Source organism: Andrographis paniculata, unplaced genomic scaffold (assembly GCF_009805555.1).
Source record: "Andrographis paniculata isolate CXL003 unplaced genomic scaffold, ASM980555v1 Contig54END, whole genome shotgun sequence".
Lineage (NCBI taxonomy): Eukaryota > Viridiplantae > Streptophyta > Magnoliopsida > Lamiales > Acanthaceae > Andrographis > Andrographis paniculata.
Genome location: NW_026137589.1, coordinates 4,403,997 through 4,429,749, shown reverse-complemented (window position 1 = coordinate 4,429,749; position 25,753 = coordinate 4,403,997). Strand labels below are relative to the sequence as shown.

Below are 25,753 nucleotides of genomic sequence, written 5' to 3'. Positions count from 1 at the left end.
CCAATATTGTGAAGCACGAATTAGGAATGTTAATTTTGTCAACTTGTGGAGTATCAATCAAATGGCTATTCATGAGGTATGATTTCTCTGTTTTTAGCGCAAGTGTAAGCATATGAAAAAATGTTAAACAATTTAAGAAACGTCAGCACACTGTCTCATGACCTCAATGATCAGCCACAAAGAGTAAAAGTCAGCTTTTGTGGAATACAGTTATCTCCAACAGATCATCGGTTTACTAGTAGCAAGTCTATCCTAGTTCACAAGGACAAGTACTGATAATTCAAATGTAAATATTTGCTGAAACTTCAAATTCCCTAACATGGTAAGATTCATTTGGATCAAGTCCTAGTTACAATAGATTGCCTAAACGGGTGCCCGTAAAATTGACTTACAAAGTAATATATATATTCTTTCATTTGTTAAAACCTTACATACAAAAATAGACACATATACAAAACAAATTAGCTTTTTTTTTCTTTTATTTATATATTTCATTATCTTCCAAACATTAAAATTAGTAAACATTAAAATTACTAATTTTATCAGTGGTCATGAAATCTCAAGCTACTTCGAGTATATATTTTTTTGTTTTATATATAAAACAACTCCCAAATTAGGTGTAAATGAAAGTGAACTTTGACATAACAAATAAAATAATACAATATGATATGCTTGTATTGTCTATTAAGTAATAGTAATGTGTGTTATCAAAATATTACACACATCACACATATATATATATATGCACACACTCCACACACGCAATTCCATTATAAGATGATGTTTCAAAAACTTCCTGATAGATATCAAAAGGTATTCTCAAAATCCTCAAAGCTATACTCAAATTCGAAACAGATATACACTTGTCTAAAACACAAAAATCAGACGCAATTTATATTTCAGAAAAACATATTTAAATACCATAACAAACCTTAGAGATTTGATACAGGTTATGACACAAATAATTCATTCCCATCAACCATTATACTTTATCAGAACAAATAGAATAATAAATCTCATTGCTATTTTATCCAAGAACTCAAAAAATGACACTATGAACCAGGCAGAGAGACTCAGTAAGAGTTCATCACATCATCCTAAGCTTGTGTATTAAATCAAATTACGTCACTCAACTGGTTATTCCAAAAAGTCAACCCACAATAAATTCTGAAAAGTCTAAAATAATGTGATGAACAAAAATGTAAAACCTGTCACTGACCACAGTTGTCTCGGTGCCACCAGCTGCCAGGCTTTCACAATTCATATCTGTTCATCAGAGGCTACAGATTGAGAGTTAAGGTCAGCTCTGACCTCTAAAATTAAAAATCATATTTGGAAAACGTGAAACATTGCACCAATTCCTGAAGTACGATGTGGGTAGATATAGTGGAACAATAATGGGCTGCTTGAATCTAAATCATAATATAATATAATAAAAAAACAATAAAGAAACTCCTGAGATGCTCAGCAATCATAATATTTCAAATATTATTTTCTAATAATGCTACGTGCACAGTAGATACGCGTTACACGCCTACAACTAGAATCTCATCATGTACTTAACTATGAGATGGAAAGATGTTCACTAACAGACATGATCCGAAACTTAATATAAAGAATAGCAATGATACATGATAACAAATTCAATCTAAAAAAAAAAAAACCAATGATGCATTAATTATGAGCAGTGATTAATAAGCACATCATAACAATTCTACTGGATGCTAGAACAGGTCCAAGAACATAAGAAAGTATTCATTTTCTGGCATAATTAAATGTAACTGAATGCACTTCTTCGGGTGACACCTATGTGACTCAGCCAAGCTGTTTTTAGATGTCATCATGGTGAGGTGTAATGCACTAAGAGTGCTGTTTCTCTTGTCAACTGCATTAGAATAATTTAGCAATTTGTACAAATATTGCTGAAAAATAACCAGAGGAAATAGAAAATGCAGCAAACTGATCAAAACCTTACAGAACTTTTGAGCTGTTTTCAAAATTAAGAAATTGCAAGAGATCTTGGCTGACTGTAAGCCTATAACACAGTATTGAAAAGTTATAGGTCAGGATAAAAAGCTAGTACAAAATTAACAGGAATTCCGACTAATGGAAAAAGCATCTAGAGAATAAGAATCCACAGATCTGACACCTTCTTCATTCCAAGTAATCTCAAAGCTTCAAGGGAATGATATGAAAATTACATGCTCCAGAATCAATTCATGCCTAGTAGATCTCTAATTATGTGAGTTTTGGTCCAAAGCTTCAGTTTAAGTAGAATACAACCTTCAAACCATGTTGAAGGATTACAGATTAACCTGACTTGATTGGTAGCCGGTCTCATAGTAGGATATCCCAGTATTTGACGGTTTTGGAATTTAAAGGATCAAACCCATTTACAAGGCTTTCAAGATAAATCTTCTCAAAGATTCAGAAAATATTCCTGACCTCGGGAACAATATTTGCTCCTCCAGTGAAGTCTTGTTTCTCTTTCTTGAGGAGTTCGATGTGTGCTTTGGTTCTTTTGTTATGTTCCTCTGCCTAATAAATGTATGAATAAGATAATAAATAAACAAATTGAAAAGGTTATCTTTAACTCAAGAATAAAAACAACAGAGGAACTAACACATGGAGACAAGTTGGATGGGGAAAAACCCATAATATGTTTGCCTTGAAAATTTATGCAGAAGACGTAGGAGGTAAAGCACACATGCCCTAAAGTTCAAAGTGGAACTAATCAGTACATCCGCTTTTACAAATGTTAATAAACTAATGTTGATGAATAATAGTGGAACTATGAGTACTTCTTGTGACAAAATCATTACTGTTGTGATTCTAGCCTTTCATGTATCAGTAACTCCACACTATACAAAATCTTCAACAACCTTTATATTCAATTGCAATTTACAACAGCAAGTTAACAATTACAAATAATTTTAAATATTTCTGATTTTCTGTAAACATACAAATAAGTACCATGTGCACAACATACTTGCAGCACCTATCAAACGAGATTAAATTATAATTTGGCTTGTAGATTTTACCATAGTGAGCTTACCTTTTCCAGGAGTGCCGTCAAATGCTTAAGCTCATTTTTCTTTGCTTGAGACAAATTTTGAGCTGTTTCACCTACATTACTCCTGCAAGCAATTGTTGACACGTAGGTAGGAATTATAGGTAGAATTTGAAAATCTAGCAGTAACATGTACTTCTATAACGATTTTGGCACTATCAAAGTTGCATATATAAATACACATAAGAAAAGTTCTATTGTTAAGCTTTTATTATTGCATTAAAAGACGACCTTATATGACATCTAAACACCTAATTAATTCCAGAGAAGAGATTCTACAATACAAAGACAATTCTTGGACAGAAGCAAGTATACTTTGTTGAAAGGAGCGGATCTAGATTATGCTCTTCCACCAGCTCCTCTACTTTGTCAAGAACTGTTCCTGCCTGCAAAGTAATGAAACTAATTGATGTGAACACCGAATTAACGAATATGTACTTCATATATAGTATATACATTACAACTTAGAAGAATAACCAAATGGAAATAATAAATCATATAAAATAGTATATGAAATTGAAAGAATGTGGTATCTTTAGTTGCTGTGGTACTGAAGAAAATGACCAAGCAGTCTTATGCTCCAGATTTAACAGTAAGATCCGATATATACCTTTGTTTCCAGAACTATGGACTCAAATTCTTCCTGCAAATGTTCAAAAAGTGTTGCATCACTGTTACCGAACATTTGCAATTTAACAAACAAAAATTTCTCATTTAAGAGAAAAATAGTCTACAAATATGAGGACGCTGCACACTGCAGAGTAGTCTGAGCCACAAGATTTCAAATATCAGCAGTACATAGAAATAATGAAATTGACCAAAGTCCAAAACAATTTTTTGAGGATTACATATTAGGCTTCCCTTGAGGGCGATATGACGGTACTAATAGATTATAAGAACATAAGCGGTAAAATGTTTGAAGGTAATATGTTACAAACAAACATGCTATATCAAAAACTCATAAATCCACCAAACTTTAACCATTCAACACGAATGTAATCAACAAACAAAACAGATTGCATACCTCTATATCTTCATGCAAAGAGGTGATAACCTGAAAGTTGTAAAACCATAATGCTGAGTGAAACGATTGAAGTGTATGGATAGGGACATGGAACATGTTTAATATCAGAGCTTCATAACAGATACTGAAAGATGTGTTCCAAATCCTATGAGTACGGTCTAGAAACCCCTCCCCCCCACCACCCAAAAAAAAAGAAGAAAAGACACGCCGGATGCGTAATGACAATAACAAAGAAAATTGTAAGAATTTTCATATCAATGGAAATTAAGCATTACCATTTAAAGGTTCATTTATTCCTCTATAACATCTTGTTGTTGCACCAAAACATAGAAATGTTAACTAATCTGGCTAACAAGTAATGAGAAGATTTGTCCTATATGTGCAAATCGAAGTCGGGCGGATCTTTACCAGAGTAGAGCATAAACCTAGGTTCCCAGCATGTATATAGTATTAGCAAACAGGATTTCTCACTCAAGCGAGTTTCCAATAAGTAAAACATTGGTTTCTATGGGAGGGTTTAGGGTTTCAACCCTTACAATCAAGGCACGATCATAACTATATGCCCTCTTTAAGTTTTTAATACACATTCAAGATTCCAGGACTAGATCTATGACAGTAAATAATTTTATATTTACCAATATTAAGAGAGCACAGTGCCACTCTTAGTTCTTAAAATTTATGTTCATCTACCATCTCAGATATTACTAAGTAATATTGTTAAAAAAAAAAAAAAAAAAAACCACTCATATTCATAGCACCGATCCGATAAAACATTTTCCGTGGAAAATCAACAATACATAATACAACTAAACAACATAGATTTCCTTACTGAATATTAAAAGCTAATATTAATATGCATTCCGAAATTTGAACCGAGAAAACAAGGATGAATAACAATTTTAAAAACAAACTCGCAAATTACCTGAATGAAGAGTCCGTGGAGGCGGTCCTGCTCAGCTGCAGAGAAACTCGGGAAAGCTTTACGAAATTCCTGATTTCAATAGAAACCAAAATTTAAAAAATAAAATAAAATCGAAGAGGTAGCTATTAGTACGAACCAAAATTCCTTCAACTCATCGTAAAACAAAAACCCTTACCTCATCGGAGCATGCAGTAAGCAAGGAACGCAAGCCGCGGTTGAAGGATTTCTTCAAATTCAGTTCCCTAGAGCTTGGAATTGATGGCGCGCCCTCCATTTTCGTCTCCTTTCTCCCCAAGCCAAACGGTGAATAAAATGCGTTTGAAACCGAGGTTGAAAATGCACCATTGAAGAAAAGGCGGGAGCCTGAAAAAATTGGGCCGAAAAAGCCACATTATTTTATTTATTGGGCCTAAAGGCCTATTAATGTTCTTTCTAGGCCCACGATCATAATTGACTACATGCCCTTTTATACAAAATAGCTAGGGGTATGGTTGCGTTTTCAGGCGTGTGTTTGTTATGTATGTATTATTTCATAGATGTATATATTATATATTTTATAATATTAATCGAAAAATGTATAAAAAAAAATTAATGGACTAAACAAAGTCGTAGTTTATTATGCAATTTTTACCATCTATAATAAAAATATACTGAATACAAATATTATATATACAAGGGTATTAGGTTCGGCCGGGGTTTACCCAATGCGCAGCTGGCGTTCCCACGTCATTTAGAAAAAAAAAAATTAAACTTTTTTTTGCAATTTTTATAAAATTTTAACAAAATATATTATTCATTTTTTATAAAATATTACATTTTTCTTTTTTAATAATTATACAAATATCGTTACCTTTGTAATGGAATATTAATAGAGTTAATTTAGTCATTTTATTGTTTATTTATACTTTATCCCAATATAATACTAATATTTTTAAAACTTTCTTGTGAAAATATATAGACATAGGAAGGAGGGAGGATATCCTAAACATACACAACCTCAACCTTCACAGCCTAATTATGCATATGTTTCCAACAAATTTCAAACTGCAAAAAAAAAAAAACGTGTAAATATATAAACGCATATCGCTCCATAACAGAGAGATAACAGAACTGAAGCAGAGAATAAGAACCCAAAAAATTATTGCAAAAAGTGAGAATTATACAGAAACAAGGTTGGAAGAGCGAAAGTATAAATACTCCAGAATGTTCCAAAAATTGGGCGTTCAAAACATGCACAATTAAAAACAGCTCTATAGGCCATAGGTTCAAGAACCTACATTGTCTTTATATTTCTACACAACCATATAGTATCAATCTTAAACAACCATCACAAATTACGCACCAGTTTCGACCGACATACCTGTCTTCCCGGGCACGCTGTAGTTCAGGCAAAGACACAAGTCCAGAGATCATCGAGAAATCCATCCGAATGATCTGTAATAAAAAGTACGCGCAATAGCATTAGCCGAGCAAGTCTTTGAACAAGTTCGGGTTCTGACCGGATGGAGTGAAGCCCATTTGTCGAACGAGCGCATCCTTCTCCAACGACTCCTTCAAATTCGGCCCTTTGTTCAAGTGCTGGATCGAGTGTTCCGCTGCACTAGCTCCCACGCCGTTTGTGTCGAGCAGATTTGATCCTTGATTGGCGTTACCATCGCCGGGGAGGTTTAAGGACATGTCTGCAAAAATAGATGGAATGTCAGAGGCGCCGGGATTTGCAGGAGGCATGTCCTGCGCGAGATCGAGAAGGCCTTCTAATTGCTTGAACGGATCGACTGAAGGTGCCATGTTGACGGATGATGGTTCGCCCAAGTCGAGCAGATCCGGAGGCGGTTGGGATGTCTTAACCGCAGCAGTGTCGGACGACGTCTTGGCGAGATGAGGCTTGTCGGAAGACAGGTTCTGAGACGACAAAGCCCGCTGCCTAGACGGCGTTCTTCCGTCCGATTTCGATATGCCCCCGAAGAGTGAAGCAGCCAGTTTCTGCTTTTCCGGCGCAATCTCCGCCTGCTGTTTTCTTGAACTATACGATACGTCTTGCGCTTTCGAGGCGGAATTGCTTGCTGAGTCACGCTGAGTTGTGTCACTCGGAGTCTTTATAGAATCAGAGGTCGGTGTCGTCTGTGTTGGAGGGGAGAAAGTCGGCCGTCCCCACTTCTTTTGAACGCCGTCGAGTCGGAGCTTGAGTTCTGAGGGGCCAGTGTTTGAGGTGGATGGAGCAGATGTCGGAGGGTGGAACGTATCTGCGGCATATGATGATATGTCTGGGACCGGAACAAGTTCGTTTGCGGATGACAGCAGCGGTGGAACAGTTGCAGCCACCGGGGCTTTCGGCAGCTCATATGCCTCAAACCTAAGAGCATGTGTGGATGGTTCGTGATCATCGTGATTCTTGAAATTGCTAATGCTTGATGTTCCCGAGCGTTGGCTCTCAGGTATGTACGGCTGCGCGCCATTTTCCAGAGCTCGTTGGACATAGCCATCAAGAAATGGAAGGTCTCTGTCAATCTGAGGGGAAAGAATTACGAAACGGTTAATGATTGTATTAGAAGAAGCAACCAAAGGAAAACAGCAGTCGACAGGCGAGATTAATTTGAATATACGGTTATACAAACAACGCAGACTGCATACATTATAAGAATAACCCCATAAGGTTCAAAAAAGGCTCACACTTGAACATTTTCCAATATGAACCGATATCAGTAAGGATGCAAAGTTCATCCATTAGTGTGCCGAATGCATCACATTTCAAATCCAATTAGACTTTAAATTTAAAAGCTAAGAATAGTCTCATGGAAGGATCAAAATAAACCCATTGTATATCGAGCCAGCAATTAGTGATAAACAAATATTGTTACGATGAAATTATTACCTCAATATCCTCGCAAGTAGCATTCACTGGCATCACTTGTTTGGCAGCTTCAGCGTTTAAGGAGAGGATTGACTGAAGCTCGTAGGCCCGTTGCTGAAGGTCTGTTGAGTGAGATGCTAACAGTTCATCAATCAGGGATTGACACTGTAGAAAAGACAAGTTGTTAGCAGTATGAAAACCATTTTTACTTGAAAGTAGCTTAGGACAGAACTTCCAAGACAACATAAATATATACCTAGACAAATCGATAAAAATCTCAAGCAAATCTATCAAAATTTTGATGTCTTATACTTGAAAAAACACAGTTGAGTAAGTAGCAATGAAGTCCTATCACACCACTGAAGAAACAGTTTAGCTTATTAATGTATTTTGAATCACAACTATATAGAAACCTGCCAAAACTACATAGCTGGTATCACAATCATATTTAGTGCTCCACAACCTTTTAGATATTTCAATTTTCACAATTAACAAATAACGACCAGTATGCCCATAACTCTAGAATTGTTTGAGAATCGGACCAAATCATCAGTTGGAAACATTAAGGCATTCAATGCAAAAAATTTACTCAAGTCTCAACATACAGATCACAATCGATACATATGAGAGTTTGTTGATGTAATTTATCTCATACATGACATCTTTGCAGGATTCATTCAAACTGTTCAATATTCCTTCACAGCAAGATGGACAAAATTAGAAGGGAAAGCAGATGGATTGAATAGTATTGAAAGAGATATATTGATTACAGACAGCTGAACACAATTTTGCACATATTCAGCTCATAAAGGTGAGTGATGTTATCAAGGAAAATAATGACTCTTTACTTGTGTTTGCATTTTTGTTCTCATATTATTTATTAATTATTAAAAAAATATATATATTTAAAAATATCACATCAAATATCTATTTTCACCATCTAACTTTTTACTACTCTCAAAAGTCAAAACAACAAAAGACACCAGAACTCTCCCAAAGCACAAGTAAAGAAACACAACATTTATACAACAGCTCATGTACAGATCAACTGATATGGGCAATAGAGGATGGACATACTCAAGCAGGAAAGTATGAACTATGAAGTGTAAACAGATGGTCAGAATCTACTCTATACATATATAATAAACATTTACCTCAGGCAGCATGTCCACTGTTTTCCCGGCCGCAATTTCGAAACAATATATCTTCATTAGCGCTGACACTGCATATGCCTTCAAACACAAGCACGAAAAGGGAGTCAAGAATAATAAGAGAATATTGTTTTTAAGTGCTCTACCAAAAACATAAAGATATATAAATCACTAACAAACAACCCATTTTCAGATTCCCAAAACTTTAGTGCAACAAGGACAAAGCTTTCCAAATATCAATAAGCCAAATTTCACAACAAGAATTAGTGAAATTGCCATGCCGAATATAATTGCACCATAAAAATCATCTGCATTCATAAACTAGATACCCACTTTCACTGTGTTGTCCTCCGGATGTCCCTCGGCCACATCACACAACTTCCCAGTAATATATGAGGCAGAATACTTCCCATCTGCAGTCCCATATTCCCCAAGGACCCAACAGATAACCTATGGCATAAAACAGGTAAAGAAAACACAGTGTGAGGCCATATAACAGAAAATTGAAAATGTGTCTACATCTAGTACAGGCAGAACATAATATGTATGTATATATATATATATATATAAAGAAGAAGAAGAAGTGGTGTGACAACACAACCAAGACTTCATGCACATACTTGAAGAAAGGCTGATGGAAGCTTTGGCTCGCCCATAATCCGAAGATATGACTCCACCTGCATTCAATAGATAAAAAAACTATCACAAATTTTGATCCATCATATCTATACCAAGTAGCAAGCACGATGTTAATATAGATAATGTTGTTTAGATTTGTTATTAACATATATACCACAACACGAAATTAGGAACATGTGCAAACTAATTTTTATAAAATACATAATCGAAGAAAAGAGGTAACAAAATTTGAGAAATCAAAGGAAAACAAGGGTCACTACTAAGTCAGGATAGTAAAAGTTCTCTCCAGAACCGAAAGGACATATTTGTCATCGTGTGGAGAGGGCATGCCTTCAGGCCGGCATTGATGCCCTTAAAATTGAACTAAAACAACTTCCAAATCAGCCAAAAAATTCAAAACACTTGCTTCAGCAGCACATTATTAAATCACAAACTCACAATCAACTTGAAGAAAACACAAGGGGTTTCAATATCTCATCGTCGCATTCTTTCTCTTGACCTATCCTCACTACAACCATTTTAACCCCAAGAACAGAGAGTATGCATTGAATCATACGTCCTGTAGTTACTCATCAAGCATAACATCTACTCTTGGATATCCCGTGATACTTTTCTCATTCCCCAAGGCATTAAGTAATACTGCAACTTTTCAGCAGTGATGGGTAAGAATTCCATCCCTACTCAAGCAAAAACTGATATTCAAGTTTTTTTCAAGATTCTAGTGACAACAGAGTAAATTAAAAAAAAAAAAAAAAACAAAAAGAAGACAAGAACTAACCAAGGTCTAATCAGTGAGAAAAAGAAAAAAAGACTACCTTACTCTTTCAATCATTAATTCAATACTCTGACACACAATGTTGAAATGAAAATTGATGACCAGCTAAATGGTTTAATATATTACTGCTAATATAAAATTCAACAACCACAGCCAGGCACTTATAAATCATGTAAATGTGTTGCTCTCCTGCCCAGAGTGCAATCACCTATGCTCTAAAGGAGAAATGACTCTTTTGACAAACCAAATGTATGCATTTGACCATATATTATAACAAAAAACAAACACACAATGCAACTTCCAAACGGAATACCATTCTTAATAGAATGGAAATAGGTAGCAAAGTAATGATTGTAGATGAACCTTAAACATCCCCCAAATTGCGAGCAATGTAACAACATAATACACAATGCACTTAAAAATTGAAAATGGTATCGCAAAGGCATAAATGCAAACATTTCAAAGGCCAAGAATGAACTCAGAATATAAATGATACCAAACAATTCAAAAGGCAAATATATGGATCAGAACCAAACTTAGAACTAAAATAGAAATACATACAGCAGATGATCTAAGCTGGCTGTCTGCAGTATCATCATCCTCCCCAAATCCTTCAGCAATCAACCGCATTAAATTATGCGCAACTTTAGCATTAACAAGGTCCCCTGCATGCTCAAATACTTTGTTCATGGTCTGACAAACAAAAGATAGGAAAACAAGTAAGTAGAAACCCCTCAAATATTCACTCAATATGACAAGAAATCATTTAAAAGGATAAATCGTTGAAAAGTATAAACCAGTGAGCTCACCTGTATGAACCATTGGTTGCTAGGAGCAAATTGTTCCGCAAGCTCAACACATCTAGATGCAATTTCAGTTTTGTAATGACTATCATTGATGCTTATCATGTAGTCAATCATACGATCAACAATTACTTCCACATTTGAAGACTTGGTCATCTTATACAGGAGTTCAAATGTCTTTCGTTTTAGGGTATCATCTGGGTCCTGAATAATAAAGTAAGTCATACAATGACATCCAAGTGAAAGAAAACAACAATCAAGCATGCCATTACCCTCAAACTATAAATGATTTCTTAAAATGTAACAATATGAAAAACATCTCTTAAGCCCAAGTCTGTTTATAGTTTCAAATCCTGCTTCGACTCCAGCATTCAACATCATGTCCTTCTCCTTCCATTAACTCCAATGTTACACAAGAAACTAGTTTTCCTTTGTTTTCCATATCAATGGTAGTAACAGCATGTCAAAACCTACTGTCTACTGGTTTAAAGTTTATACCATAAATCAAAATACCATATTTCTCACCTCTAGGCAATCAATAACAGCCAGCTGATGCTGTTCAGCAACCTCTGGGCTTATTTTTATCAGCCGACTAAGTGCATCGATACCAAGATATTTCAGGTTGTGGCTATCACTCTGTCCAATAGAGTAAATTAACATTAAAATAATGCATCATAAAAAGGAATGCTGAAAAGATAACAGCAAATTACACAATACCAACTTTCAGAAATTTTGCTATGCCATCAGCAGCAGCTTCAAGCAACTTCGGGTTGGGGTGTAACGAGGAAACACAGCAGATGCATTCATAAAGGATGGCATTCCCAATATTGGTTGTTGAATCAGATCTTCTCATAATGTCGCCCAAAATTGTGTACATTTGTTCGCTTGCACGTTTCTCGCCACTTCCCAGTAGGGCAAGAATTTTCAACAATTTGATCTATTAAAACAAGAGAATAAACTATCTTAATAACATTGAAAAGATACAAAATAAGAATATATATTGAGGAAACAATCCATTCTTCTAAAGGCCGGTATCTGTGAAGCACCCAAATTATCTGGCTCAGTTGAATGGATGGTTAGCAAATGGCAAGAATTTTCAACAATTTGCTCTATTAAAACAAGAGAATAAACTATCTTAATAACATTGAAAATATACAAAATAAGAATATATATTGAGGAAACAATTCATTCTTCTAAAGGCCGATATCTGTGAAGCACCCAAATTATCTGGCTCAGTTGAATGGATGGAGCAAATGTGTATCACTTATCTCACCAATATCATGCAGCATTTGTTTATATCTTAGGACTATATTGTCATGCAGAAAATACAGAGGGGATTAGGGGTGTAGAAATCAACTACTCAATCAAGAAAGCATTAGTCAAACCCGCACATGAAAATAAGCAACTGCATTATAATTTGAAAAGCATGCTCTAGAAAGTACAAAAATAATGGACAAGGCATGGTTGTAACACTTACTCTTCTTGTATCTTAGAATGAAAATCTCGTACAAAATTTCCATAAACTACATAAAAACTTAATGAAAAAACAAAAAACAGAAAAACCGTGCTTGCCTGAATGAATGGAGCAGGCATCTGATGGTAGTCATAACTCTTTGGTAGCTTGCGTTCAGATATTTGCTTAAGAATATTAACAAAGCTAACCACCAGATCTCTATATGCATCACAATCAGCCACAATAAGATCATAAAGTGGGCAAAGTGCTGCACCCATAACACCAGGATCATTATCACAAAGCCTCTGCAAGCAAAATTTAGTTGTTGTAAGAATAGAATCAATTAGTTCTGGAAACAAGTAAATTTTCAATAGCACATAAGAGCAGCAAATTTAATGGCTCACAAACATAATTACAAAATCTACATAAACACCCCAGATACTCTCAGTTCATTAACAAGGTAGAAAGAACAAGGCTTATCACTCCATGCACCAAATTCACAAATAGATTATAGAAATTTAGAACATATAGGTTAAGAACATATAGCTAATAACTGGTTTTTCATTTTCTTCTAGATACTCAAGACTATATCAGAATACCAACAAACCACATCTGCACTTACTATCACACTGTTTGAAATAAAAAGGGATATATATACATATCTATATATAAAAATGCATAGAACAGTGGTATTATCGAGTAATAGAAAGTTTGCACCTTGCGGAAATTGGAAATGAGATGGGAAACGGACCCCGGAGCCTTCTGATAAAATCTGTGGAGCGCCATCACTGCTTTCTTCCTCACAGCTTCCTTCGAGTGCCCCAATAACTCCACTACCTGTGGCAAAACTGCAGGGATCGTCTCCTCATTAATCAACCTACACACTGCATTCAACGCAGCGCAAACCACCAAATAATTATCGCTCTTCAGGTCCTTCTGTATCGTGTTCACAATCAAGATAATCAAATCGTGATCTTCGTTCAGAAACAAAGTAACTGCCAAGTATCCTGTTCTTTTCAGCACCAAATTCTCGTCGTGCGTCATCTTGACGGCATGAATGTATCCAAACGAAGCATCGTGCCCCAGCATCTCGACATAGATGAGGCGGATTATGTACTCCTTGAGCTTGAACTTAGGGTTATTAGGGTTCGACAGCCGAGACTTAAGCGTCTCGATTTCGCGCAAGACAATGCGGTCTTCCTCCGATTTGGATCGAGCCTCGCCGATTGACTTGATGAGATCGAGGAACTCCTTGGACTGCCCAAATCCTACTTGGGAGCTCATTGCGAGCTCCCGACCGATCGTCTTCAACTGCTCCAGCTTTGAATTGGTTTGCAATTCAAGAAACTTGGATCAATCCCGGACCAAATTGATCCAAACTCGCACCGCTAATGAGAAATTCGGGTTCTGGGTTTCGGAAAAAATCAAGAAATCTGCACGGAAACTGACGGCGTGGGGAGGAGAAGGATTGATATTATGTGAAATCGATCTGCGTGTTAATTGTGCACGCATTGAAGGAAAAAAATTTGTATAAAAATTATTTTAGGTCCAGAAATACAGAAGGGGAGGAAGACGACACTTTAGGGTACAAGTAATGCTGCAGAGAGTACTGCAGATAATTCTGCACTATTGCGTCGCTTTCATTGTTTTTAATTGCACTTTGATCCCTTCAATTATATGTATTTCTAAGTTGCATTCACCGCTTTCTGCCTAGTATGTGGTTTCTTTTGTTGATCTATTCGCCATTAATAAAAACAGAAGTGATTTTGTATTTTCTATGGAAATATTCTGATGTTAGGTATTAAAAATTATAATTAAAATATTTTATATTATTGTTAAATTTTTGAGTTAATTTATCTTACATTTCTCTATATAGATTATCATCTTACTAAATAAAATAATATCCTACTACCATTTATCTATAATTCTATTTTTTATATCAAAAGTATATTTCACCGGTAAGAACCAGTGTATAAATAAACTCATGAATTTAATAATCAATATTTTAAAAATAATACTTCATCTTTTCTTCCTATGAGAAAGAAATTGGTAGTCATCTTTTTTTTGCAGATCCAGTATAGTCGAGAAAGAAACCTAGTGCGTGGGGATCTAGGGGATCTAGGGGGAAGAATGAGAATTTACGGAACACAAACCCAACCTCGTCTACGATTGCCCTTTCTCTCTTTAGGCAGGGACAGCTGTTTAAAGAAAGGGATCCGTCCGCATTCACGAGCTTCCTCCGATAAACAACTGAACTAAGGCTGCAAAGACAGCTATCTTCTCCTTGCTTGCTCCCTGGGGTTGTTTTGAGGGAGGCTGCTTTGGGCCCAGGAAGCGAAGGGAATGAGCTCGGCGAAAAAGTAAGTGTTCATTTGTTTTTAAAAATAATACTCCATCTGTCTCAAAAGTAAGTGTTCATTTGTTTGTCAACCTAGTTTTAGAAATATTAATATTATATTGGGATATAGTAAAAATAAAGTATAAATGACTAAAATAACGTTATTAGTACGTGTTATATAAAGGTAATGACATTTGTGTAATATATTATATGTTGTAAGAGTATTTATAATGTTAGTGGTACAATTACTAAAAAAAAAAAATTTGATATTTTGTTATATGACGGAATAAAATGGAAAAATTGATACTTTGTTATGTGACGGAAAGAATATATGAGTTTTTTTTTCTATTAGGTGGCATTTGGTATAGATAATTGAATTTCAGATAAATTAGAGTAGATAATAAAATTGGAGATAAATAAAATTAAGTAGAATTAATTCTGTAAATCATACAATTCAGTTGAGAAATATAAAAAAAATGCAAATATAAAAATTGATCAATTGAGAATAAATGATTAATCGAATAAAAAATTAGTTTTAATTAATAAAAATTCATGAAAAATATTTTTGGTAAGTTTTTTAAGATTAAGTTTTAGTACAGTTTCTTAAAAAATCTTTAAAATTAAATATTTTAACAATAAATTTAATTTATTTTTTGTAAAATTAAAATAATATACTTTTAAAAAAATATAAAAATTAAATAGTAAAAAAATTAAAAAATTAAAATATATATTGCAACGTCATTTATCTCTATCTCTTCATATGAGATATAAATAGAGAAATATAAATGATTTATTTCTTAAATTTTATTTATCTGACTCAAACAAACAAAATAAATGAAGTCATTTATATTTCTCTTGCCTCATTTCTATGTACCAAACACACCGTGTTTGTTTGGAGATTCGAATTTTGAATTGAGATTTGAATAGTAAAAATTTTGAATTTGAATAGTTGTATGATGTGATATAAATATGTGTTGATGTGATGTTTTGAATGTAAAAATTATTTTTAGTATAATATAAAAAATAAAAAATAGTTGTTTGATTTGATGTTTTTTTTTGGAAAAAAATGAGATTGAAGAGTAGAAATCTAATCCAATCTCCCAAACAAACACACCATTTGTGTTTTAGTTTAGATATTTTTTATGGGAGTTATGAAAACTAAGTCGGTAATATAAAATAATATTTACATTTAACGTTAATTTTTTACGAGATTATATGATATACTATATGATATATATTTCGTCAAATTATATCACTTTTTTTTTTTATGTGAAATTTATGTACATTTAATTTATAATTAATAATTTTATATATCCACAATTCTAATATTTTAATTTTAACAAGTAATATCTAATTTTTAACTTTTCCAACTTTTTTTTATTAACAATTTACTAAATTTTATCTTATTTTTTAAATACTCACTTTAACATTTAAATATCAATATTTTTAAATATATATTAAAAATTGTATCAAATAAAAAATAACAAACTCCATATATTTTCCTTGCTAAGTATTATACTATTAAACACTAAAACATATACTTTTCTATTTTTTTGAGAAATTAAAGAATTTATTTATTATTTATTATTATATTAAACTAAAATTGATATTATTCATTATGGACAATTTTAAATAAAAATATATTATTTTTTTACAAAATATTATATCTGATTATTTATTAAAAAAACAACTAAACTAATCAAAAAACTTATGATGTGTTTAATACAGAAAAATGAAGCTATAAAAATAAAATGACCTCATTTTTCTTTATTTGATTGAGTCAGATAATGGAACGATTAAGAAATAAATTATTTCTCATTCTCTAGTTTTATTTATTTGTCAAGTGCAAAAAATACAAAAAATTGAATATTTTATTTATTATTATTTTTTTTAATTTTTATACTATTTAATTTATATACGTATTTTTAAATTATATTATTTTAATTTTACAAAATATCATATTTAATTGTTTATTTAAGAATTTAAATTTTATCATTAAAAAAAAAAATCTACACTAAAATTTAATTTTACTCTTTATCTAATTCATTAATTAATTATTTAAACGAAAAAGTTAACCATAAATATTTTTTTGGTTTGTATGTTCACCCGATAAACTTATATGTTGCCCCGATTAATCATTTATTTAGGTTGATCAATCTAACTATAGTATGTTTTTTTTTTTTTTACCTTTTTTCAGCTAAATTTTATTTTTACCGAATAGGAAATTTATTTTAATTATCTATTCAATTTCTATTATGATTTCGCTGTAATTCAATTATCTATACCAAACGATCACTTGGTAAATTCTAAATTGAAATCCACACGGTTCATTTTGCATAATTTTAATATAAGTATGTATTTTTTAATAAAATATCATAGGTGTCTTTATTTGGGGATTGAATTTTAAATAAACTATTCATCTATTTTTTTTTTCCAAAAAATATCAAAATCAAATACCTATTTTTTATTTTTTATATTATACTAAAATTAAATTTTATATTCAAAACATCACATCAACACTTATTTATATCACATCATACAACTATTCAAATTCAAAATTTTTACTATTCAAATCGCAACTCAAAATCTAAACTCCCGAACAAACACACTCTAAAAGTTCAAAGCAAAATCATATTATTGTCATTTTAAAATAAAAAATAATATATATAATTATATACAAATTTAAATAAATAAATAAATAAATTTATTTATTCAAATAATTAATCAAATTAATTAATATTTATTGAAAAAAAAAGAAGGAGATACTAAAGGAAATAACAAAATGTTTGAAATATTAAAGGAAATAAACAGAATCAGAGATGTTTCAATTTCCCCACCTTCGGAATTTCTGTAACCGTTGAAAATTGCAGAGCGGGAGTCGAGGCTCTGCCGATTCCCATTTTGGCGCACCGACACTGAATTCTTGAATCCATTCCTGTTCTGTTTCTTTTTCATTTATTCACATACTATTTGCATGTTATCTGAAGGTGATCCGTGTGTATCAATGGAGAAGGAGCCTTCTAGTACAAGCAAGAATACGACGTCGCCGACGCCGGATTCATACATCGGATGCTCATCAGCGTGACGTCGAAGTCAGATATTCGTTACGAGGGATTTATCTACTACATCAATCCTAAGGGATGGTAAAACCTTGACCATCTTCGCACTCTGTGATACTGTCTGCATTTGTTTGTATGATTTATGATGTTCAATCGAGGATTAGTATGAATTTTCGTTTGTATCTGATTTGCTTTATGCATGTTTCGCTGAAGTTATTTTCCGCGAATAGAGAGTGGCGTTGCCAATATGAGAAAACCTTAGCGTTTTAGTGAAAAATGGACCTCAAGTTCAGCGGAGTGACAAGGTGTATAACTACATTATGATTCGTGGCAGTGACATTAAAGTAAGTTATTATGCAACTGCTAAAAAACAGATTGCACAAGTCTTGTATAATGCTCATTTTGTGTGTTTCATAGATTACATGAGTTGATAATTGCTAAACATCATGTCATCTGCTCATTTTGTTACATTAGAGACAACGTTGTCGGCCTGTTTATTATTTTGTGACTGCACTCTACCTGTTACTCACTACCCTATTTATCGATTAACCATAGTGAAATCTTCAGTTTCGTGCGCTTTTTTCTTTTTTTTTTTTTTTTGTTAATGCTACACTTTCAGGATCCTGCTATTATTCAAGTGGTCATCAAGATTGTGATCATTAGTATTCCCTGAAAACGATATAATATGTATATAATTTTTTATTTTTCAGTCCAACAACCATATGGAGTCTTCGAGTCCAATAAAGTCTTTCCCAGTTGCAGGCGATTCATCAACTAAATTAAATGTGTGCAGGGAATATTCTGCACTGAATCCAGGATCCTACCCAAGCACAATTCCTGCACACCATTTTGAGAGAGAGCTGGGAGTGCCGAGTTCTTCGTTATAAGAGCATACTGTTTCATCAACCCATGGCATGCCAAAAGGCCCGACAATGTGGCAGGGTTATAGTGAAACCCCAGGCAGGTTTACCGGTGTTAATCAGCACTCTTCACCATTAGCTACAGGGTCATATCCCTTGCTGAATCCTACTCCTCAAATGATGATGAGGGAAAAGCTACAACCATCTCTTCCTTTCATCGTTCGGCATTAACAAAGTCTAATCTATTGACTATGCCTTTTTCAGTAAACCACCCAAGCTTGATTAATCTAGAAGATCAAGTTGCTAATCAAGCATTTTTTCATCCTGCATCATCAGTTCCGGTGCAGTCCCTACCATATTCAACATCATGCGTTCCTGCTCCAATATCAGAATCCTTAGTAAGGGAACAGCAAGCATTGCAGACACTGAACTTGGCAGAAACCAACTTATCTGAACATTCTTCAGCAAGAAATATGTACCCTGCTCAAATGGATGTGGCTGGTTTATGTTCAACATCGTTGAATATCTCATCTTCAGCTTCCCCTGCATTTCAACTGAATCATTTGCCTCTGCCACCAAGTTCACAAAAGGTTAATGTGCTTGATTTATTTCTTTAATATTATTGTTCCTTTTGTTTAGATCAGATGAATTACGGATTGTCTAATGTTATTTGTTAATCCTATTCCATGGACTAAGCTCCTGCCTCTGCAACCAAACTGACTTTAGATTATTCTAATTTCAGTGTTGGATATCAAATCCCAAACTCTTGTCTAGGCTCATGATTTGATGGGATTTGCAAGCTTGGATCCGTAGATGTTTTGTTCTGCTTGTTGCATATTTTTGTTTGATCATTGAGCAATCTGCTTTGTTTTCTAACTAGATTTGCAGAGTCAATGCCTATCCCACTTTAATGATGAGTTTGATAAGGAAGCAATGCGTGGTAAATCTAAGAAGGATGAGGTTTGGGGGGATCTTGGGAAAGCATACCGGCACAATAAGGTGGAGGGTATACAGGAAAGTGGAGCATGCAGTCAGGTATCTTGGAATGATACTCTGAATCGGTATCCAAGATTAACACAGAAGTTCAGTTATGACAATTATTGGACATTTGCTATAAAAATGGATTCCTGTACTGTTTTTGAGTATTGTTCTCTATTAGTTTTATTGTAAATTTATCGGCGGGAGTTATTCTTTTATCTTCTTAAAATGCCCACTGAAATTCAAGTGGTAGCAATGAAAGTTCTTACTGTAGCATTAGTTTCTTACTGAACATTTCCTTGCAGCTTCCTTCGAAGTTTACTTAAGAATTTGACTTCCAAGCAATGAACAAGAAGTTCTATAAACACAAGATTTGGGAAGATTTTGGGAAAGAAAGTTACAGAGATAAAGTGGAGGGCGTACACCAAATTAGCACATATAGCCGTGCCCCTGAGATGCTCCTGACTTACAGAATGCATTTCCATATTTTGATCTAACATTTTCCTCTGCCTGCAGCCTTCCTATAACAAAGATGACTTCTTTGACACCACATCTCGAAATTCCATCACCCGTGGAGCTAAGAGCGGTAAGAATTGATCTTCCAAGAGACAGAAATTGAACCATAAGGTTTGTTGGTACTCCACAAAGAAACGTTTCTGTTTTTTGGGTGACAAACTATTTCATTCCATGAATCTTTCCTTGACGTAAAAAGACAGTTTCCCTTTCTTTCATGCACAAACTCAGACATTTGGCGATGTTCAACGAAGAACTCAATCAGGTTTTGGCAGGCACAGAGCTGAACAGCGTGAGTATCATGGACAATACACTTCGGGATGGCAGTATAACTATCATAGAGGCTGTGGGAGTCATCGCCAGAGACACATAGTTGTCACAGGTTCTATATATATATATATATATACACATATATGCTTTATAAAGCTGAACCTGAAAGGATAGCTTATCAGCCATTGCTGGATCTTTTAGGAATCGCCCGAGCAATGATTTATGGGATTTATGGGCAGGTTCATATGAATCGATGTGTCCAGGCAGCATAAGTATCATCCTTTTTTGTTTTTTCCATTTATTTTGCTTATATAATAATAAAGTAATTTTCTATATATAATGACCAGTTTCATGGTGTTCACTAATCAGGCAGCAAATCTTTTTACTATTTTTAGTCGGTATTATTCTACACATGAGATAATCACACCCTTAGAGAAATGGCCAATTTTTATTGATACATAAATTCTTATATCATTTTGATGGTATTGGTTGACTCCCGATAAATAAATAAATGATATTAATCCCTAATAGCTTAAGCTTTTTGGGGAAACATCAGTTACATCACACTTAATGCTGTAAAGCTATTATACACTTGTATCTATTGCCATATCAGAAGTATATGAATGTTGGGAGAGACTCATTTATATACTATAATCTCTCTCTCATTACATGTTCTTCCACGCCGGTATCTGAATTTTTATTGTTATTATTGTTGACCTTTTTCTGATCTTCGGCTTTCCTTTTCCTTAGCACAATGACGGCAGAGCCAACAGTTGAGAACATAGCTAGCAAAGAAAGCACCGCGGAGCCAATGTAGACTCCATCTTTAACCAGGTAGCACTCGCCGTCTAGCCATCCTTCTCCGTAAGCTTGGCTTCGGCTCATGCTGGTGGCGCAGCTTATTAAGACTGTGGCGACTGCGAAGGTGATCCTGTGACATCATTTATTTTTCTTTGCTCCCATCAAATTTGATGTTGAAAAATTAAATTTATTACTAAAATTCATATACAGCATTGATTTTTACCGTGATTTTAGATGCAAATGAACCTAGAATGATTCAAATAAATTCAAGTTGCTAGCATGGCATTGTCGATTGTTTTTGACCCTGTGATATCATTTACTTTTCTTTGCTCCCATCAAATTTGATGTTGAAATATAAATTTATTACTAAAATTCATATAAAGTATTGATTTTTTTTTACCATGTTTTTTGATGAAGATAAACCTAGGATGATTCAAATAAACTCAAGTTGCTAGCATGGCATTATCGATTGCTTTTGCTATTTAATTCAAATGGTACTTAGCTGTCTGTCCATGTGATGTTTTATTTTATTTGATTTAATATGCCAATATTTGTTTTGGGAGAATAGAATAATGTTTTCTATAGAATATAAAAATCACTGACCACGACAGAACGGCCAAACCGCATGGAACTGTAGAATTGACGACCCTACAACGGCGGCCGCGCGCTCTTGATCGGAAACGTCCGCAGATGAATGAACTTCCGATTACTTGGCTGATCGAGAGGCAGATTAAGGCAGCGATTCCTAATTCAAAGGCATGGCTTCCGGGCAAGTAACACAGCTTTCCATCGAATTTGAGATCATTTTTCTGAAAGAGAAGAGCACGAGCAGAACCTGAGATTCGGCGGAACCTGTTGAATTATGGTGCGAATTAGATTGTTAAACCTACCTTCGATTTCTTGAATTCTGAGGCGACGCAGAAGGCGGAGGAGAGGATGGCGGAGGTGGTGATGGCTGCGAAGAACAGAGCATAACCGTATTGGCTTCTTCTTTCCATGTAGATGGCATCTGATCTGATTGCTTGCAATGGAAAAGGAAGTGGAATAATTAGAGGCGGCGAAAGGAATGTAGAAAGGAAGGCGGCTTGGAGTTTACTCAAAGGGAAGAACACTGCATTTGAAACTGTTGCTTTATTTGGGCTTCTCGTTTTGAAGAAATATCCCAGTGTAGACACCAGTGGAATTTGGAGAAGAGTCACAATTCTGAAGTTTATATCATCTTTCTTGGTGAATACCATGTGGGGACGGAACATCTCCAGACTGTATCAATGGAGTGGTTGGGACAACTGTAAGGAGATATTATTATATTTACTTTTCATGACCCATTACAGATGCAGAAAGGCTCTTAAGTCATCTCGGAACACTCTTTCCAACTTATCAGGCTACATGGTTTGATATACAGAAAAGGATCTATCAACTGGGCTATAATCCTTCAGAAATGCTGCACTGCGGAGGTAAACTGATGGCAGAAGACATTGATGTTGTGTTCATTCTTGTAGCTTAGACAGCAAGAAGAGGCAGCCGGAGGAGAGGAGCACTGATGCAGAGAAGCAGAGGAGGTCCAGCGGGTTATTTATGGCTGCTTTCTTGCTCTTGTCGAACAATCCAATGAGGAGAAGCATCACTATGACATGGCCAAGCTTGGTTTTGAGCTCGTTCACTGTTTTGATTTCCAGCCATCGAGGTCGTTCCTAATTAGATTGCAAACCCAAGACATCAGATTAGTAACAACATGGATGCGTAGGTAACCTGAGTTAGAAGAACATATATTTGGAATGGCAAATAAGTCAGACCTTGAGGGTAAACAAACCAAACAAATTTGACCTCCCATCAGACATGGATTTTGCCTTGTCGAGATTGCTGATAAAGAGCTCATAAAGGCCCATCCCAAAGACCAACATCACAGTCCCAAGCAGGTACACATCTATGTCAATTAACGTAAGTTAGGATCAGCTAAAAGGTTTGTCAGTGCATGCCAACATGTGATAATTGTTTCCTTAAAAGACCCAACTAAACTATATTTTCTGCAGTTTACTCTTGAACATACTAAGCAGAGTAGCATGAGGACCACAGATATATTATTTGAGTTGAACATTTCATAAAAAATCATGTATAGAATTATAGTACTTAAGGATCAATTGAGGCCCTTTTAAGATGCTATAACTATAGGAAGAGTGTGTATCTCATTTCTGGCTTTTTACATATTCATGGCAATTTCTGACAGTTGGGATAGATAATAAGCACAGCACGTACCAGTGGCCTCGACTAGTGAAGTAATCACTTTCCCTCGATCTATGAAATAATCATGAAATGAAGTTACAACGTAGACACAGCCCTACATATGACGGAATCCATTGTTAGATATCTGCACAACTCTATTCAACATTCGAATAAGCCCAAAATAAAAGGTATAGGCAATGAAATCATAAAATAGGCAAGGCATGCATCAATAATAATGCATCCCCTAGTAAAAGAACTAAACTTACTTTCACAGGACTGTGGGGCGATGAGATTACTGAATGCCATTCATGAAGTTATTGTTCCCGATATTTATAGAACTGCCTACACATGCAGTCGGCATGTGCACAAAATGGCTATATGCTGCAAAGGAATACTTACTTGAATCTTGATCTCAAAATGCTAAAGGGATCTCCATAGAATTTCTTCACAGTGTTAAGTGTTACATCCAAATAGTAAAAGCAAATGGTAAATTTAACTAAGATTTTAGTCACAAAGTGCTATATTTGAGGTCATGAATAGCTTGATCACTATTGCAAGTTGAGCTCAAGTTATGAATAAGTGTGCTTCCAGAAGCTAATGCTGAAGCAACTATGATTATGGTCAAGAATTCTCATAAACTTATCTAGATTGGGCAGTCGACCCCAATTTTTAGTGTTTGGGATCAAGACTACATCAAGTTCCCTACATTAAGTATCCATATAGCATATTGATCTTGCAGTGTCAGTTACTGTTAGAGTAAGATAAGACCTGATGAAAAATTGCTACTTTCTAGTGATTGTATTGTTTTATGTTGTCTGCAGAGTGCTCAGGTTTCCTACAGCTAAGTGATATGTTCAAGTAGTGAGCACACAACAATGTGGAAGAGAAGCATGGAACTCTACGAGGATAAAAAAGGGTAATATAATTGTGCTTCAATGTCCATAATGTTACCATACTGAAAGCAAAACACTATGAAGGACTTATTCTCCTTCAAAGCAAATCAATGAATGTATTCACCTTGAAGAAGCAGAGGAAAGATCCAATCAACGACCCCCAAACTCCAAGAATGGCAAAGAACCTGCATCCATAGATGACCTACGCCAAAAGAACACAAGAATGCTACAGTTACAGAATCCATAATTAATGTTACTAGCTTCAGGCGCTTTATGTTACCCAAATCATCACCTTCTCTATATTCTCTTCTACTTTCTCCAATTTATCTTGTTCTGGATAACGCGACACGCCGGAACTAACATCTGATGCCACTGCAGGTACTGAATCAGCGACTCCTGGTCGAGCAGCGTGCCTGGCTTTGGCGTGGAAGAAAAGAGGAATCTTTGCGCGGAAATTGCATGATTTGATATTTGGAGACAATTCCCTCGCCTTGACGCAAAATACGGGCGTCGGGATTCTGGGGAAGGTTTTGGTGGGGTTCATGGCGATGTGAACCAACGCGCAGAGGTTTGGTTAAACGATCTAGAAAAGCGAGGTTTTAATAAACAAGATGAGAGATACATAGTTGGAAATTTGAGTGAAAGCGCTTCAGCCACAGACAAAATCGAAGGATATTCCCTTGGCCACGTTGATCCCAATCTTTGATTCAAGATTGTCGCTTTCCCGCAGTTGTCCCGCAACGGCTCCAGGCAACCCACGTAAGTGATGAGATATTACCGTGCAGCCATGGAAGTGTTTATCAGAAAGGAAATAACCGTGAAAATACGGTGTAAATATCACATGTCACGTGTCTATGAGTAGAAAGGCAATACAAATTGGAAAGGTAGAAACTATTAGGGTCGTGGGTATTCGGATCCGGGTTGTCGTCCGATTGTCCTTCGACTTTCACTCTTGGCCCAATTTTGTATACCAAGATTTCAAGAATCGCCAGGATCAGGGGTGAACCGTGAAAGCTCCTCCGGGGCAGCGAAAAATCGAAATCTTCTGCTCGGGTGGAAACCCAAATTGATGGGTGGACGCTGAATTTCCGCTGACGAGGGCTTGAAAGGAAAAAGCACGGATTGAACTCTGT

The 25,753-nt window shown here is 34.9% G+C and overlaps 4 protein-coding genes and 2 long non-coding RNA genes across 10 annotated transcripts; 2 read left to right on the top strand and 4 right to left on the bottom strand.

Moving 5' to 3' along the window:
• Positions 1–1,020: 1,020 nt before the first annotated feature.
• On the bottom strand, positions 1,021–5,324 carry LOC127255754 (uncharacterized). 4 transcript variants are annotated; one of them, XM_051281472.1, is made up of 9 exons: positions 5,192–5,324; positions 5,017–5,085; positions 4,095–4,124; positions 3,681–3,713; positions 3,386–3,456; positions 3,056–3,137; positions 2,446–2,538; positions 1,971–2,035; positions 1,288–1,885 (listed from the first exon to the last, which is right to left on the bottom strand). In XM_051281472.1, exons 1-8 carry the CDS (start codon positions 5,288–5,290, stop codon positions 2,000–2,002), a joined length of 513 nt encoding a protein of 170 aa, XP_051137429.1. In that variant the 5' UTR covers positions 5,291–5,324; the 3' UTR covers positions 1,288–1,885; positions 1,971–1,999. The 4 variants fall into 4 exon arrangements, with proteins under 4 accessions (XP_051137430.1, XP_051137429.1, XP_051137428.1 ...); XM_051281471.1 differs by having other exon boundaries at positions 1,976–2,035; XM_051281473.1 differs by lacking the exons at positions 1,288–1,885; positions 1,971–2,035 and adding an exon at positions 1,021–1,280.
• Positions 5,325–6,139: 815 nt separating this feature from the next.
• LOC127255652 (AP-4 complex subunit epsilon-like) lies at positions 6,140–14,224 on the bottom strand. Its single transcript, XM_051281304.1, has 11 exons — positions 13,406–14,224; positions 12,808–12,993; positions 11,957–12,172; positions 11,761–11,871; positions 11,242–11,439; positions 10,994–11,125; positions 9,639–9,695; positions 9,352–9,468; positions 9,022–9,099; positions 7,889–8,032; positions 6,140–7,524 (listed from the first exon to the last, which is right to left on the bottom strand). The coding sequence occupies exons 1-11, from the start codon at positions 13,970–13,972 to the stop codon at positions 6,478–6,480; spliced, it is 2,853 nt and encodes a 950-aa protein (XP_051137261.1). The 5' UTR covers positions 13,973–14,224; the 3' UTR covers positions 6,140–6,477.
• Positions 14,225–14,612: 388 nt separating this feature from the next.
• LOC127255450 (uncharacterized) lies at positions 14,613–18,424 on the top strand. Its single transcript, XR_007839633.1, has 3 exons — positions 14,613–15,048; positions 18,014–18,169; positions 18,299–18,424. It is a non-coding gene; the product is annotated as an uncharacterized LOC127255450 (long non-coding RNA).
• Positions 18,425–18,876: 452 nt separating this feature from the next.
• Positions 18,877–21,590, top strand: LOC127255449 (uncharacterized). Of its 2 annotated transcripts, XR_007839632.1 has the most exons (5): positions 18,877–19,535; positions 19,826–19,980; positions 20,229–20,550; positions 20,668–20,818; positions 21,457–21,590. It is a non-coding gene; the product is annotated as an uncharacterized LOC127255449 (long non-coding RNA). The 2 variants fall into 2 exon arrangements; XR_007839631.1 differs by having other exon boundaries at positions 19,826–20,550.
• Positions 21,140–22,760, bottom strand: LOC127255446 (protein MODIFYING WALL LIGNIN-1-like). The gene is made up of 3 exons (XM_051280967.1): positions 22,398–22,760; positions 22,111–22,316; positions 21,140–21,637 (listed from the first exon to the last, which is right to left on the bottom strand). The coding sequence occupies exons 1-3, from the start codon at positions 22,758–22,760 to the stop codon at positions 21,355–21,357; spliced, it is 852 nt and encodes a 283-aa protein (XP_051136924.1). The 3' UTR covers positions 21,140–21,354.
• Positions 22,761–22,784: 24 nt separating this feature from the next.
• LOC127255447 (uncharacterized) lies at positions 22,785–25,164 on the bottom strand. The gene is made up of 5 exons (XM_051280968.1): positions 24,913–25,164; positions 24,745–24,822; positions 23,761–23,842; positions 23,301–23,431; positions 22,785–23,198 (listed from the first exon to the last, which is right to left on the bottom strand). Exons 1-5 carry the CDS (start codon positions 25,162–25,164, stop codon positions 22,995–22,997), a joined length of 747 nt encoding a protein of 248 aa, XP_051136925.1. The 3' UTR covers positions 22,785–22,994.
• Between the last annotated feature and the right edge of the window lie 589 nt (positions 25,165–25,753).

What these genes read in the sequence shown, in the direction of transcription:
- LOC127255446 (XM_051280967.1), bottom strand. Translation starts at nt 22,760, where the DNA reads ATGTTCCGTCCCCACATGGTATTCACCAAGAAAGATGATATAAACTTC. An exon ending in CAGAATTCAAGAAATCGAAG is followed by an intron (nt 22,317 to 22,397) that starts GTAGGTTTAACA and finishes CTTCTCTTTCAG; the next exon opens with AAAAATGATCTCAAATTCGA. An exon ending in GGTTTGGCCGTTCTGTCGTG is followed by an intron (nt 21,638 to 22,110) that starts GTCAGTGATTTT and finishes ATGATGTCACAG; the next exon opens with GATCACCTTCGCAGTCGCCA.
- LOC127255447 (XM_051280968.1), bottom strand. Translation starts at nt 25,164, where the DNA reads ATGAACCCCACCAAAACCTTCCCCAGAATCCCGACGCCCGTATTTTGC. An exon ending in CTTTCCTCTGCTTCTTCAAG is followed by an intron (nt 23,843 to 24,744) that starts GTGAATACATTC and finishes CGTCATATGTAG; the next exon opens with GGCTGTGTCTACGTTGTAAC. An exon ending in TTGGTTTGTTTACCCTCAAG is followed by an intron (nt 23,199 to 23,300) that starts GTCTGACTTATT and finishes CAATCTAATTAG; the next exon opens with GAACGACCTCGATGGCTGGA.
- LOC127255652 (XM_051281304.1), bottom strand. Translation starts at nt 13,972, where the DNA reads ATGAGCTCCCAAGTAGGATTTGGGCAGTCCAAGGAGTTCCTCGATCTC. An exon ending in TGCCTGCTCCATTCATTCAG is followed by an intron (nt 12,173 to 12,807) that starts GCAAGCACGGTT and finishes TTGTTTTAATAG; the next exon opens with ATCAAATTGTTGAAAATTCT. An exon ending in CTGTTATTGATTGCCTAGAG is followed by an intron (nt 11,440 to 11,760) that starts GTGAGAAATATG and finishes TTTATTATTCAG; the next exon opens with GACCCAGATGATACCCTAAA.
- LOC127255754 (XM_051281470.1), bottom strand. Translation starts at nt 5,290, where the DNA reads ATGGAGGGCGCGCCATCAATTCCAAGCTCTAGGGAACTGAATTTGAAG. An exon ending in TCCACGGACTCTTCATTCAG is followed by an intron (nt 4,125 to 5,016) that starts GTAATTTGCGAG and finishes TACAACTTTCAG; the next exon opens with GTTATCACCTCTTTGCATGA. An exon ending in GAGCAAATATTGTTCCCGAG is followed by an intron (nt 2,036 to 2,445) that starts GTCAGGAATATT and finishes ACTGTGTTATAG; the next exon opens with GCTTACAGTCAGCCAAGATC.